The following is a 14550-nucleotide window of genomic DNA, read 5'->3' on the forward strand; positions in this document are numbered from 1 at the left end:
TACATACAAACTACCTTCAACGTTTTACGGGTACAGTCGAAGAAATTAATTTCAGTAGGTACCATTTCCGGTACCGTTCAATCAATATGAAAGTCGCTATGGACCTAATACTATTGTCACTGCGACAAGAACGAAATGGTACTCAAATTAAATTCCTTGGCCTACCTACAGCTTGGCAAAAAAGAGTAGAAATTAAAAAGTGGCAACACTGTAGTGTCGTCCCGTTCTCTTATATTTATTGGTTTGAAAGGGACGACACTACAGTGTTGCCACTTTTTAATTTCTACTCTTTTTTGCCAAGTTGTACATTTTTGGCTTAAAACTTTACCCAACCTCTTACTTGCCATCCTTCCCATCATCTTTTTCCTTAAACTTATCCTCTTTCCCATTTTGCGGCGCAATCATCAGCAAATTATTCCCATTCTTATCCGGCGTCAAATTTCTGAACGGAACATTCTGCCGCCATCTTGGCGGATAATAATAATGGTTCCTCAGCACACGGAGATGATCTTTCCCAAAAATATACTCTGTCTTCGTGCAGGTAAAGGTGCGTTGGGTTCTGCGTTCCTCGTTCTCTTCGTTTCCGTATTTGGAAGCTTCTTCTATGAAGACTTTAGGCCTGGGGCCGTCGTCCTCGAAATAGGGTCGCTTGAGGCGGAGGCGGCGGGCTTGCGGGCTGAGGGGGGACTCGCATTTGATGGCGAGAGCGGTGTTCTCCTTGTTGGTGAGGCCGTGGTTCTTCTGCCATTCTAGGACTTCGCAGAGGAGGCCGATGTATCTGATTGACAAATTTTTAATTTCTTTAGAGATGCATTAGAAGTGCGGTCTGGCTAGAAAAATGACAATCAATGCAAACTTTGGCTTCCTGTTGATACAATAAAATGTTGTCTTGTCTCATTGTTATCGTATCCCTTTTCGCTTTTTATCGATTCAAGGAATTGTGATAAAATAACTGTCACGAAAGAAGGAAGCAAAGCAGGTAGTGATGAAAGAAAGGAATGAAAAAATAGTGAAAGTGATTTAAATCCGTTACCTTATGGCCATGCGAAGTATCTCATTCTTAGAGAGCTTCTTATCCGGCGGATGAGTTGGTACGAGCCGTCGGAGCTCAGCAAAGGCTCCGCTAACGTTCTGCTGACGCCAGCGCTCGCGGCAGTTGGTGAAGAGTTTGCGAGGAGGCCGGGGTAGGCAGGAGTTGAGGGGTGGTAGGTCTTCGTGCAGACTCTGGGAGAGAAGTATGAGTTAGTTGAGATAAGAACTGTCACACAATGCTTGCTTGTCTAGCTGGATTAAAATTGAGACCCTATTTCATAGAGAAACGTTTACTTTATGCAAGGGTGTCATGCAGATTGCAGTCACAATACTACATAGGTATTCTAATATGTTGAAGAAAGAATAGGTGAATTCGTTCACACATCATTACTTCTCGGTACACCTGTTTTAAAACATCGTATCTAGATAGTAAAAAGTGCACTGTTATTAACTGAAATATCTTTACCTGAACAGGGAGGTTCTGTCGGTCATCGTCGCTATCTGGCAGACATAAGTCGTCGCTCAGCATTTCGCTGTCTGGCTCCTCGTCAGAGCACGATTCCTGGTCCGACGCCATTGCGTTCTGGTTCGCTGCGTACAAACAAGGATCAAAAACTTTTCTGTATGAGTTAGCTTTGTGCAAAGATGTGTCAAAAAGAACAAGGTCACTTCTGGGACAATACAATAAAAGTTAACGAATCTCGTACATATATATCATTTTCTTATTTGAGTCTCAAGTACTGAAAAAATGTATCCCGCCTGTAAGGGAGCAGCGTTAAAATTAGCTTTGAATTCTCTTAATTTTACGATGTCCACAGGAAGGATGCGAGCGAGTTTAGCATTCTATAAAATCTGACCACATCAGTTTGGGTCATACCAAAAAACTGTCCACAGGATAGACACCCGTTTTCTGGAACCTATAATACAATAAATGTAGTAACCAAACTTTGCAATTACAGACCCAATTTTTTTGATCTAACCAATTATAAAGTTAGGAATGGATACTTTTACTTGATGTTATTCTGCTACCGTAGAGAGACGGAATAACTTGTTTTGTGAATTTAAATACAGAATACGTACCTACGTTACTTCTCTCATAAATATAAAATACTACATATTCTTCCCCTTATATAATTATATTATGTATTGATGGCAAGTAAAAAAACATAGCAACTAAATAAAGCAGTGTGTACAGGAAGCGACTATCAGCGGATGCGCTATATTTAAACAATGAAGAATTATTCGCGCCCATCTTTCTTTTGTTTCTACCTAACCTTGTAAACAGTCACCATTATCAGGAAATCAATTAATTTAATTAAAACAGAAAGATTACTATTGCATTAATAAGTATACATATAGTTATAGAAATAAGTTTAAATCATTTGACTTAACTTTCCGTTTAATTTCAAATCTTTCTTTCTTTTATTATTTATATTATTCCTTCATTCATAAATACTGATCTGCAACGTAAGAAACTTGTTACGAGATACATGATTAAAGGTAGGAAGGCAGTAGGTACCGTATTTTGGTATGTTTTTCTTAGGTGAAGCTAGGCTTTCTTGCTCTATAGGTGAAGCTAGGCTTGAAAATTTATTTTCTTTAATTTACCAAAACTGGCTTATAAATTGAATGAAAAACTGCATCCACTGATTCAACATTTAAGGATGACCACGCTATTACCGGCCCGGGCCCGGACCGAGGCGACCGACATGTCATTTTGTATGACTGCTGATCGGTGATCACGTGGTGTTTTTCATAGTAAACGTAGCGCTGGAAGCTCTGGACCGGTCAAGCGTGAGTCATCCTTTATCCTTCCCATTTAGCTTTAACGTAATTAGATAATTCATAACTTTATTGTATAAATTGATGTAAGAGAATAAACATGACCAGCTTTATCTTAAAGACACTTACCTGTTAACACACCACTCTTCGTCACGGTTGGCATAAAAACTGGCAATAACTCACTACAACCAACACTTCACTCACCTCAACGTCCTCAGCACAACTCAAAACACGAGTGCTTATAGCTTCAGTTAACTCTAGACTGACAGAAAAATGCAATTTCAAGGGGTTGCAGAAACACGCTGTGATTGGTGGAGGGCGGGGCGCTGGCGGCCAATCGGAGAGCTTGAAGGACGTAGAAGGGGCTTAAGGGGGGGGGAATCCCTTGTTAATATGTTTGCATTATGAAAAGGTGGATTGTCACCACTAGCGATTTTCAAAAGAATATGTTTACTTTTCGAAACAAAATATTCGCCCACATATAAAATTTTACACAATAAACGTCCTAAAATCTGGGAACATTTAAACGAGCAATTCTTGTTTATTTATATAATATCTGGGAGACCGAGCTTTGCTCAGAAAACATATAACAATTAAAAAAAAATTAAGAGTTACGTTTGTGACATAAAATTAAAAAATCCTTTGTAAAATTTCCATTCCTTAGAAAAAAAATACAACGCTGAAATTCAACGAAGTTCTATCAAATGGACTGTTCAAATGTTTTCCTTTCTTGCTAAATTTAAAATTTAATTTTCTTTCCATTGGCTGCTGTCCATAATGAGACAATAGGGCATAACTATGATGAAAAAAAAAACTCGGCAAGATCTAAGTTTGGCAAACATCTTTAATACATTTTTAAAGGTAATTTGCGCGATCCAGGGTTAGCCAACTGACTCTGAGTCAACCGTTAACATAGGGTTAAATTGTACTGTTAACTCCGAAGTTAGTGGCTAACTCTGGATCGCGCAAGTGGCCCTAAGCCAGTAGTTTACAGTTCATGTTTGGAAAGATGCGCTAATCTCAATGATCGGAATTCAGCCACCGCACTGAGGACATCTTTCGCGAACAGCTCCGGTAACTCCAAGGCGATGAAGTGACCTCCGACCTGGAAATTGGAAAACAAAAAAACATGTATAAAAGGGTATGTATAGGGTGTGAGTAGCATTGTACTAAGGAGAAGTTTCCGAAGTTGCCTAATTACTATAAGAAAAGTTCTCAGAAATTTAATTTAGCAAACAATGAAAAAAATTCAGGACCTTAAGAGATACAGGCTTTATTTGATAGGTAGTGGATAGCGGCTTTTCTCCACACTTAAGGATGACTCACGCTAGACCGGGCCGGGGCCGGGCCTGCGCTTTCGGAGCTTCGTTATCTATGGAAAGCACCACGTGATCACCGATCAGCCGTCATAGAAAATGACATATTTGGACGCCTCGGCCCGGTCTTTAATCGGTTATCTACCACCATTTTAGGCATTTACCTCAAGCGGATTAGTCCGCACTAAGTTGGGATATTTGAATCTCAGGAGGGCAGGTGGTTGGAAGGCGAGCTCGTTCTTAGCCTGCAGACCCCACATGGGCACCGGTGTGGGGATTCTGGAACAAGTAATATCATAAATTGGTGACATACGTATATACCTACTTATGAATAGGGGGTATTATTGCAATGTTCTGACATCAGAACGCAGACCTAGCTTATATTGTAAGTATTAAGTTACTTTTGCTTCTTGTCGTGTGTATCCTACCTTAGGCTTATGCTTGTACCTATTGTACCAATTTTCAGTAAATTATATATTTTATGAACCTGCAGAACTTTTCCATAAAAAGATTTATGTTCGTATACGCACCTTTGACTTATGTACTCGTATCTTGTATGACTGTATGTGTTCTGAATAAATAAAATAAAATATTGTTAACCATATAGATTAACTCATAGGTACATATGCCTTAAACAATTTATTGGCAAGTTTTCACGATGACTTTGATGCATCAAAGCGGTTTGTTTACAGAGGGCCACCGCGAAACATGATTCTAAATTTACACTGTAATCTGCATCTTTATCACTCAAATATGCAAGAGTGATAGAGAGGCAGATAAAGAAACTTCGATAAAGTCGTTTGTGTTTTGGTTGATATGATTTTTTTATTAAATAAGTAACTGGAACAGAAAGCGTGTGGAGTGTAGACTGTAACTTTTCGTGATGAGGGGTTCGTTGGGTGAAGCGTAGAAACTCGCCGCTGGAACGCGCTGGCCGTCGTGCTGTCTCGAAGTCCGCTATACCTCCATTTACCGGAATATGTGTTGTGTGAAATAAAAACACATATATCTGAGTTTATTTACTGGAGAGTGTTCAGGCAAGTGATAGAGTTAAGCTCTCTGAGTTCTCTGAATATGCTACAAATGGCGCGGGTTTATATAGGAATGGCCGGGCGATTTGTATCTCTGAACTAGTGGGTATTATATGCAGAGTGAATTTTATTTATTTCTGCCAATCTCGTTAATTATAAGCACGTATGAAAGGAGCACGAATCCTAGACTTATAAATAGATACAATATTAAGCACGTATGAAAGGAGCATGAATCCTAGACTTATGACTAGATATAAAACATTCCACGCAATTCATTTGACATAATATGTGAGCACAAAGTAAAACATGATATACAAAAGTAAAAATAGTAACCTAAACGTAAAGACTAATCTAACACATGCATGACCCTAATAGCTATTTACGACAGTCTCCCCCACGTGTGTTAACACCGTCTTCATGCGCGGAGTAAATGGGGATGAGTCTAGAAACTGGGCGGCGGACGTCACCTGCGCGTGTGCGAACAATGGCCATCCAGGCCAGGATATAGCTGGGCGATTACGCCTCTGGGCCACGTTCCTCGTTACTACGTCACCTTCATGCAGTTTCTTTACGTTTTCTTAGCGAGCAATACGGCTTTGAAAACCTCGGCGGCAACCAGACTACCAGCGGTGGCGCGAACTAACCGTACATTATCAATGAACGATCGCCACGCGGGTGCGAGTGAGACGGATATAGGCCTGTCCCAATCGATCCCTGTCCGCCAAACGAAACGTAACATATCGCGATCTTGCTCTGTTATTTCGATCTGTAAAAACATCTGTTTGACGTCGGCTAACACCGCGATTTTACTTTCGCGGAAGCGCATTAATACGCCAAAAAGTGACTCTAACAGGTCGGGGCCAGCCAACAGCGCGCCGTTAAGCGAACGTTCGCAAGCTGTGGCGGCCGTGTCCCAAACTAATCGCATTTTGCCGCGTTGCGGGTGAAAAGTTGGGAAATGCGCCAGAGGCCACGTCCGGGGTGCCTCGGGGGGCGGTGGCGAGTCTATTTTCTCCGCGTAACCTTTGTCAAGCAACATACACTTTGCATATTCGGCTTTAAGTTTCGCATCGTGGTCTAGCTTTCGTTCTAGACTGTACGGCCGTTGCAATGCTTGCGCTTGGTTATTGGGGAGTTTCTCGTCATTTGACCGCCAAAGTAAGCCCGAGCGATACCTTTGCTCCCCCGGTATCTTTTCGCAGGTGGCTTCTAGTAAATCTAGCGCACGTTGGTCGGGGTCGACCCGAGGCAACTTCTGCGAAACGCCTAATGATTCTACCTCAGAATGCCGTTTCACAAGTTGTAAGGCCTCGTCGTCCGCGGTATTAGGCTTTGCGTGCCCAACCAATTGTACCGCGGGCGCGATTCTGTCCGCAGTTTCGTGTAGCGTCAAAGTCATTGTCGCGCCTTCGTCAAGTGGCGCGAGGGTTTGGACGGTACCTAACGGTTCCGACACCTCTACAGGCATGACTTTGTGACACGTCTGCGGCAGTCTAACATTGAGTACTGCAGGTGCTGCCGGGACTCTATTACCGCTCGCGGACGCGGCCGCGTTTGGACCGTGTAATAGTTTATTATGTCCGGCTTCGCACTGATTCATGCCACACGCGACATATTGGCACCCATAAGGCTTAGGGTGACTCGCGCCTAAACATCTACAGCACAATTTAGCACCCTTTGCCAAGTCCCATCGCTCAGATATAGTCGCGGCTAGAAATTTCGAACACTCACTAACTTTGTGTTCTTTGCCGTTCTTACATATGGCGCACGCATCGCGCGAGACAGAGACAGACGATGTCTGCTGCCTGGGCTGAGCTCTGGTTGACGCTGGCTTTTTCTTTAAATTACCATCGCGGTGCTTTACTTGAGCTACGGTCGATTTATTAACACGTGATCTATTTCCCGTATCACGTGGGTATGATTCGTGGGAATCTGATTCCGATTCCGAACTATAGTCGCGAAAGGACGCGGGGGCGCGGGACCCAGTGAGAGCGCTGCTCGATCGACTGGGCTCGCGCACAGAGGAAACCGCGCTTCGTTCATTTCGCGATCTACTAGACGCATCACGGTAGAATGCGGGGGCGCGAGACCCAGAGAGAGCTTGGCTCGATCTTCTAGGTTCGCGCACAGAGGAAACCGCACTCACTGCACTCCGTGATTCGTCAGACGTGTCACGGTAGAACGCGGGGGCGCGTGACCCAGAGAGAGCTTGGCTCGATCTGCTCGGTTCGCGCACAGAGGAAACCGCGTTCACTGCATTCCGTGACCTGTTAGACGGCTTATGTCGGTTTACGTGCTTGGCCGCAGTGCTAATTTCGTTAAGAAACTCGGAAATCGCAACTAACCCGGGTGATTCTACGTTAGACTGCCGGTATTTGGCCCATTCATAGCGCACTATCAGATTCAACTTATCCACGATTTTATTCACGAGCTCAGGCGCGTGCAAGTATTTCTCTTGACGCAATGATCTAATGGTGGCGACGGCATTCGCTACATGCGCGGCGAATGAGGTTATATTAGAATTGTCTTCGGATAAACGCGGCATGCGTTTAACGTTATGAATTTCCGTAAGAACAATCTCCTCAGGGTCGCCGAACTGCCGTTCCAGCGCTTCCATTATCTCGTACGGATCCTGAACCGTGTACATTATTGATTTTACGGCCGTCCGAGCTTCGCCCTTAAGTGCGCGCCTAATCTGACTGACGTTATTGACGGCACTAAACATGGGCGACGTATCTTCGAACTCTGCCCTAAATGATATCCACTCGGTGATATCTCCGCCGAATGTAGGCAATTCCGGCGGTTTATGGTACATTGGCGCGTAGGTACCGTGCGGTACCTCTAAAGTGCGCGGGGGTGGTCTGCTAGCCCGATCGACGGCTGCACGCGGCGGCGGTTGCGTTTGCGCGGTCTCTTTCGGCGGCGGGATTTTAACGTTTTCCTTTGCGATCTCGTGCTGTAACCTAGCTTGTCGTTCTACCCAACTTCTAGTCCGTTCTTCGACGGTCGCGTCACTGCTGCCGACAGACTGCGCCTTCAGTTGCGCAACCTGCAGCCGTAAATTTGCAGTGTCGGACTTTGTCTTAGTAGCTTCGACGGTCGCGTCACTGCTGCCGACAGACTGCGCCTTCAATTGCGCAATCTGCAGCCGTACATTTGCAGTGTCGGACTCTGTCTTAGCAACGGCCAGACGGGCTTTACGAACCTCGAGCTCGGCCATTAGCACGGCCAATTGATTATCGCGTTCCCTAACCGATTTGCGACTCCTATGTGAATCGCGATTAGACGGCGCCCGCGACGGCGATGGCGGCGCATCGATGTCTTTATTCACTAGCGTACCTAATCTACTACGATTTACTACCGAGGCATCTAACGTTTCCGAGTGTACCGACTCGTTTCCACCGGTAGTATTCGGGTTGCCACTGGTGCCCTTGCTCCACGTATTTGTCTCGCCGGACGTAGTCTTACCGGACGAGGGGGTAGGGGTGTCCATGTTGGCTGCGGGCGCAGGCGGGCCCTTGGTGCGTGGTCGTAGGCTCCTTGCTTCCTTTTCGGACATCTTTCTGGCTGGAACCACTTCACTTCACTTAACACACGCGGGGGTCCCTAACTTGACCTGCCTATATCTATGACTGACCGTTACTGAGCGCAACGTCAGTGCCCTAAGCGTAGCGTGGATCCCTCGTGGCACTGAATCTCCCGCAATGGCAAAGTGCTATGCCTAGAACGTTCGAAAGCAGTGTGTGGGTATCAACCATGTGACACATGCAACGAAAGTTGCCAGGACACGTGAGCGGAGGACGACCTACGACGCTGCACGGTCCGACCGGCAAGCCGGTAAATGGGTTACGGAAAGGTATTGGGGTTGGGTCTAAGCCGAAGCGAACCTCTAGGCCCAGCGCGTTCTTTATTCTGTCTTGCCGTCTGAGTCAAGCAACGTTCGCTTAAAACTCAGCGCGTACTTGTTTCTTTCTTGCCGTCTGAGTTAAGCAATGTCGCTTCAAACTCAGCGCGTACGTGTTTCTTTCTTGATGTCTGAGTTAAGCTATGTCGCTTGAAACTCAGCGCGTACGTTTTTCTATCTTCATTCGGCTTCAGAAGGACCAAACTGTGGAGTGTAGACTGTAACTTTTCGTGATGAGGGGTTCGTTGGGTGAAGCGTAGAAACTCGCCGCTGGAACGCGCTGGCCGTCGTGCTGTCTCGAAGTCCGCTATACCTCCATTTACCGGAATATGTGTTGTGTGAAATAAAAACACATATATCTGAGTTTATTTACTGGAGAGTGTTCAGGCAAGTGATAGAGTTAAGCTCTCTGAGTTCTCTGAATATGCTACAAATGGCGCGGGTTTATATAGGAATGGCCGGGCGATTTGTATCTCTGAACTAGTGGGTATTATATGCAGAGTGAATTTTATTTATTTCTGCCAATCTCGTTAATTATAAGCACGTATGAAAGGAGCACGAATCCTAGACTTATAAATAGATACAATATTAAGCACGTATGAAAGGAGCATGAATCCTAGACTTATGACTAGATATAAAACATTCCACGCAATTCATTTGACATAATATGTGAGCACAAAGTAAAACATGATATACAAAAGTAAAAATAGTAACCTAAACGTAAAGACTAATCTAACACATGCATGACCCTAATAGCTATTTACGACAAAGCGGTTAAATATTTTCAATCCGTTTTCTTTCGCATGCTGCAGCATACCTTCACGCAGCATAAGTGAAATACCTTGATGAAAGTTTAATAATTTTATATGGTAGTATACATAACTAATATGAATTAATAAGTTCAGTTCAACATTTTTGTTATGTAACTATTACATAAAATAAAACGTACCTAACGTTAATAAATTGTTAAATTAATGTTACTCACTCGCTAAGCCCCAAAGACCAATAGGTAACATTATTGTTCTCAGCATAGAACCTCATCGAGCTCGTGATGCACCCACTGGACCAGTACAGCATGATATTATCCAGCAGTTTATCCTTGTCCCACATGCCGAGGCCGCCGTCGGCCTCGTCGCGGTACTCGGTAAGAGTCCAGGTGGAGAACTTCTCGAGGATGTAGACGAGCAGGCCAGTGGGTGAGTCCGAGAGGCCTACTCCTAGAATTAAAAGGGTAATGGTCAAATGTTGCGTGATTTTCTTAAGGTGTATGTATTGTAGGTAAGCAAAGAGATATTATGCCGAAGGATAAAATTACAAGCCATGACATTTTCTTCTAATATTTAAGTATGTGAAAGTTTTTGTTTGTTTAATTTGTGGAAATTTAGCATAGAGGTAATTTTTTTTTCATTTGACATAAGATACTTTTTATACCAGTTTAAGTACAATACATCCCTTGGGTAAAATAGGAGTTGAATTTTAGTACTGGAGTAATATTTAACGACTTGGCTGGGCATAACATAATAGACAAGACCCTCCCTAGATACAGATGTAAGTGCATAATTGTTATCCATCGTATTTTCTCGGAAACGTTCGTATTTGTCATGCTACTCCAGTCAACCTCATCTTACTTTTTGTACCGAATACGATGAAAAATAATTATGCACTACATCTGTAGGGTTGGGAGACTACCTACAGTTTTCCTCGCCTCAGTAATCCTCACAGTTATACAGGCTGGCCAGAAAATAAAGTGCCAAAACCTCCCTGGCAACGGGAATGCACTTCTTTTTTGGCCACCCTGTATAGTTTCAAATATACGCACCCAAAGTATCGGGCTTCGTTGCCTGTATATGCGAGTACCCAAACTCCTGAAGCTGATACGCAATTGCTTTAGAAAGGGGATACATGCGGTCCTGGAGATGGGAGTCCACGATCAGAGGAGGGTACAAGGAGCCAAGGAGTGTCAGCAGATTGGCTTTAGACGATGAGGCTACTGGCAGGTTGTTGTGGAAGCCCAGAATTTCCTGAAAATACAATTCAGGATTGTTTTTTTATGTGGCACGTAGTTATTCATACAGAAGACCTTTTCGGAATTTTAAACTCGCGCACAACGATGCCAAAATCAAATCAAGTAGGTATTTTTTAAAGTTTGAGTAAGCGTTTCATGTGTCAGTAGGAATATTTATTTGCAATTTCGGGTGAAAATAAGCGATATTTTTTTATTTAATTAGTTCTCTCTTATCATGGACTAGCAAGCGCAGCGTAGGACGTCCACCCACAAGATGGACTTGCGACCTTGCCGCCGGAAGACGCTGGATGCGGGTCGCTTCCAACCGGTACCAATGGAGGTCCAAGGGGGAGGCCTATGTTCAGCAGTGGACGTCTTATGGCTGAGATGATGATGATGATGATGATGAGGTCTCCCTTTAGTCAGAACAACTTCAAGATGGACTCTCAGTGACCTTGACGTCACGTTCACTTATCGTTTTGTTATGAGCGTTTCGCGAGTGAAGTACGACTGTCGAACTTAGATTATCATTTCTGACTTTGGTATTTTTGGTATTCAATGAATGGGTCCCATATAGACATTTGATCCTAAAAGCAAACATGATCGATTGATACCATACTAAAATGAAAATTTGTCATCTAGGCTATTGGACTTCGTCTACCATTAATGTAATGTGAAATTTTCATACCTCGGGAAAAATAGTGGCCATCTCCGCTCCGATGAAGGAGCCCCAATCCCCGCCCTGGATGTAGAAGGTCTTGAAACCCAGCCTCCTCATCAGGTTACGCAGCACTATAGCGACCTGAGCTGCTCCTAGCCCTGGTCTTACTGAAGCCTAGAAAACAAATATTATAAATATATATATAAATATTTCACCAAATTTTTGGATAAGGAACAATATCCACCAATCTTCACTCGTCAAAGCAGAAGTCAGTACCACGAAAGATAATGTGACGGAAATGACGACGGAAAGATAATTTATACTGTGCAGAAAGATTAAAATCAATAAATAGGTACAGTCAACTGTAAAAATATGGGTGTGAACGACTTACTCAAGAATATGTCTCATAGTTCTTAATTCACTGACATAACAGCATGTAGCGAGGAATCTCTATCCTCTATACTTACGTCAGAAAAGCCATAACCGGGCAAGCTGGGTATGATGGCTTCGATGGCGAAGTCCCGGTCCTTGCTGACGGCCGTCAGGAGAGGCAGCGCCTCGTAGAACTCACGCACCGACCCTGGCCAGCCGTGCATCAACAGCATTGGAACTGTCTCTGTGCCATCCGGAACCTTGGAGTCAAGATTAATACCTATAAACACTAACAGTAATGTTTTTAAATGATCAATGATAGACCTACCATGAGATTGTTGCAAGAAAATTTTGGAGTAGTTAATTAACAGTGTCGACGATGATACATGGAAATAGTTGAAAAATCGAAATATTATTGACAGATGATCAACAAATATGCTGTTTTAAGGACCTACTAGAAAAGTGTTTAACCATTTAGCAAGGAATATAGGCCAGCAGGCCTAGCTGTAAGAGCGTGCGACTTTAAATCCGGAGGTCGCGGGTTTAAACACCGGCTCGTACTAATGAGTTTTTCGTAACTTATGTACGAAATATCATTTGATGCCGGGATACGCGAGGAGGAAGAAGAAGCATTTAGCAAGGAAGAATTAGTGCTTTAAAATTAATTTGTGCAAAACTTTACAGAGTAATCACGTATTGGATTACTCTGTAAAGTGGCTCCACTAAAGACAGGATACGGATCAAGCTTCATGGAATTAACACAGCCTATGAGGAATAACGTAATCCTTTGCGCTACAAGATCATCAGACGTTTTATTCTGTTCATGGTTCTGCCATGATCCTCTAACTACATATATTATCTTCATATTCTTACCTTAGGCTTAACTCTGATGAAGTGTACATCCAGCCCTTGTATATTGGTTTTGTATTGCGGGAACTGATTCAAAAACTTCTCCCGTTCAGTAAAATTGTACTGTTCTGCCCAGTAGTTTATCCAGCCTGGCAACTGATCATGGTTGAATCCGTATTGGAACCCGACGCCTTGGAGACCAGGGGTCCAGGGGCGGTGGTTCTTGAGACGGTGCTTAAGGTCTTTTATCATCTGGAATCAGAAAAATACGAATACAAATTAATGAATTCAGTTAGGACGGGAAGGAACTGAAGGTTCTTAATAGAATAAAGGTACAACATACCGCATCTTCAAAACGAATCGTAAACGGCCTGATACTGGTATCCTGCACCCTTGACCTCGTCGGTCCCCACCACTCCTCAAGATCAAAGCTTGGTAGGGGAGGTGGACTCTTCAGGTAGAACACATAGACGAAGTAGAATGAGACTAGGCCGATTAGTACGAGTGGCGTGATGAGGAGACATGGCCAGCAATGCGACATCTAAAATGTGGTACAAAACTTAGGTATTGGAACCATCCATGAGCCAGTAAATAGATATACATATTTGTAATATTAAATAAGTTTTAGGGAGAAATGTTTTGTGAAGAGGACTCTTGAATCTTATCGGGATAATTCCCGTATTATGAAACGCACGTTGGAACCAAAAACAAAATGTTAACAAAATTTTTGGGGAGTCGTGTAAAAATGTACATACTTATATTTTTAATAATATTTGTTGACTGTGGTGAACTTAATAAAACACAAATAGATATTAGTTTTCTAAGATATTTAATAGATAATATTTAACGGGCAACTAATATTCTTAATTCCCTACAAAAGAGGTTAACAAAGGTTACGTTAAAAGTGGGTACGATTAACTTTTACCGGCCTTTTACATTCCCAATATTTTTTTAGATGGTAATAAATAAAATCGTTTTACTTAAAAATTTAGTTTTATCAAGAAAAAACCTTTACCTCCCATACAAGTTCAGACGCACAAACTTATAAACAATTCGACAAGCAACTCGAATTTAAACCAAAACACATTAGAATTTAAGTCCAAAATCAAACGCAAATTTTTCATTAACTAAAATAACCTTGGAACTGATATAGACGCTATCATATCGTCCGACAGTTTTTTTTCTACTAACTCTATACTATAGTATAAACTCAAGTGAACGATTATAAACCTTAGTAGTTTTAAAAAGACTTATGTCACTATAAACTTCTCTACAATGATGTCATTTTAACACGGTTTTAACATAACGCCAGTGTAGGAAAATCAACGACTATTGTATATAAACTTTATTGTGATGGAATAAAGTCGTTTATAATTTGTGTCTATGAGTGAGTCATACGATTAGACTCGTCGTAGTTTTAAACAGGCAGGTGACTTTTCAATATTTCGTCGAGTTACGTCATTTTAAATTTAGTAGGTAAGTTACCAACTAAATGAAGGAGACGATTGTAAATCCTACTGCAATGAGATAACGTCGTATAGTCGGGTGCGCCAAAGTTCATATAAAATTGCAAATTCGATTATTGAAACTCCGAAAAT

At 42.7% G+C, this 14550-nt stretch overlaps 2 protein-coding genes across 2 annotated transcripts; both read right to left on the reverse strand.

Annotated features, from left to right (window-relative positions):
* Positions 1-313: 313 nt before the first annotated feature.
* LOC134679713 (uncharacterized) lies at positions 314-3018 on the reverse strand. Its single transcript, XM_063538655.1, has 4 exons — positions 2944-3018; positions 1499-1623; positions 1034-1224; positions 314-778 (listed from the first exon to the last, which is right to left on the reverse strand). The coding sequence occupies exons 1-4, from the start codon at positions 2975-2977 to the stop codon at positions 337-339; spliced, it is 792 nt and encodes a 263-aa protein (XP_063394725.1). The 5' UTR covers positions 2978-3018; the 3' UTR covers positions 314-336.
* Positions 3019-3640: 622 nt separating this feature from the next.
* LOC134679390 (juvenile hormone epoxide hydrolase-like) lies at positions 3641-14450 on the reverse strand. The gene is made up of 9 exons (XM_063538290.1): positions 13968-14450; positions 13296-13493; positions 12977-13204; positions 12199-12363; positions 11759-11905; positions 10885-11086; positions 10051-10282; positions 4295-4409; positions 3641-3919 (listed from the first exon to the last, which is right to left on the reverse strand). The coding sequence occupies exons 2-9, from the start codon at positions 13491-13493 to the stop codon at positions 3803-3805; spliced, it is 1404 nt and encodes a 467-aa protein (XP_063394360.1). The 5' UTR covers positions 13968-14450; the 3' UTR covers positions 3641-3802.
* Positions 14451-14550: the final 100 nt, after the last annotated feature.

This window comes from Cydia fagiglandana, chromosome 2, assembly GCF_963556715.1.
Source record: "Cydia fagiglandana chromosome 2, ilCydFagi1.1, whole genome shotgun sequence".
In the NCBI taxonomy this organism is placed as follows: domain Eukaryota; kingdom Metazoa; phylum Arthropoda; class Insecta; order Lepidoptera; family Tortricidae; genus Cydia; species Cydia fagiglandana.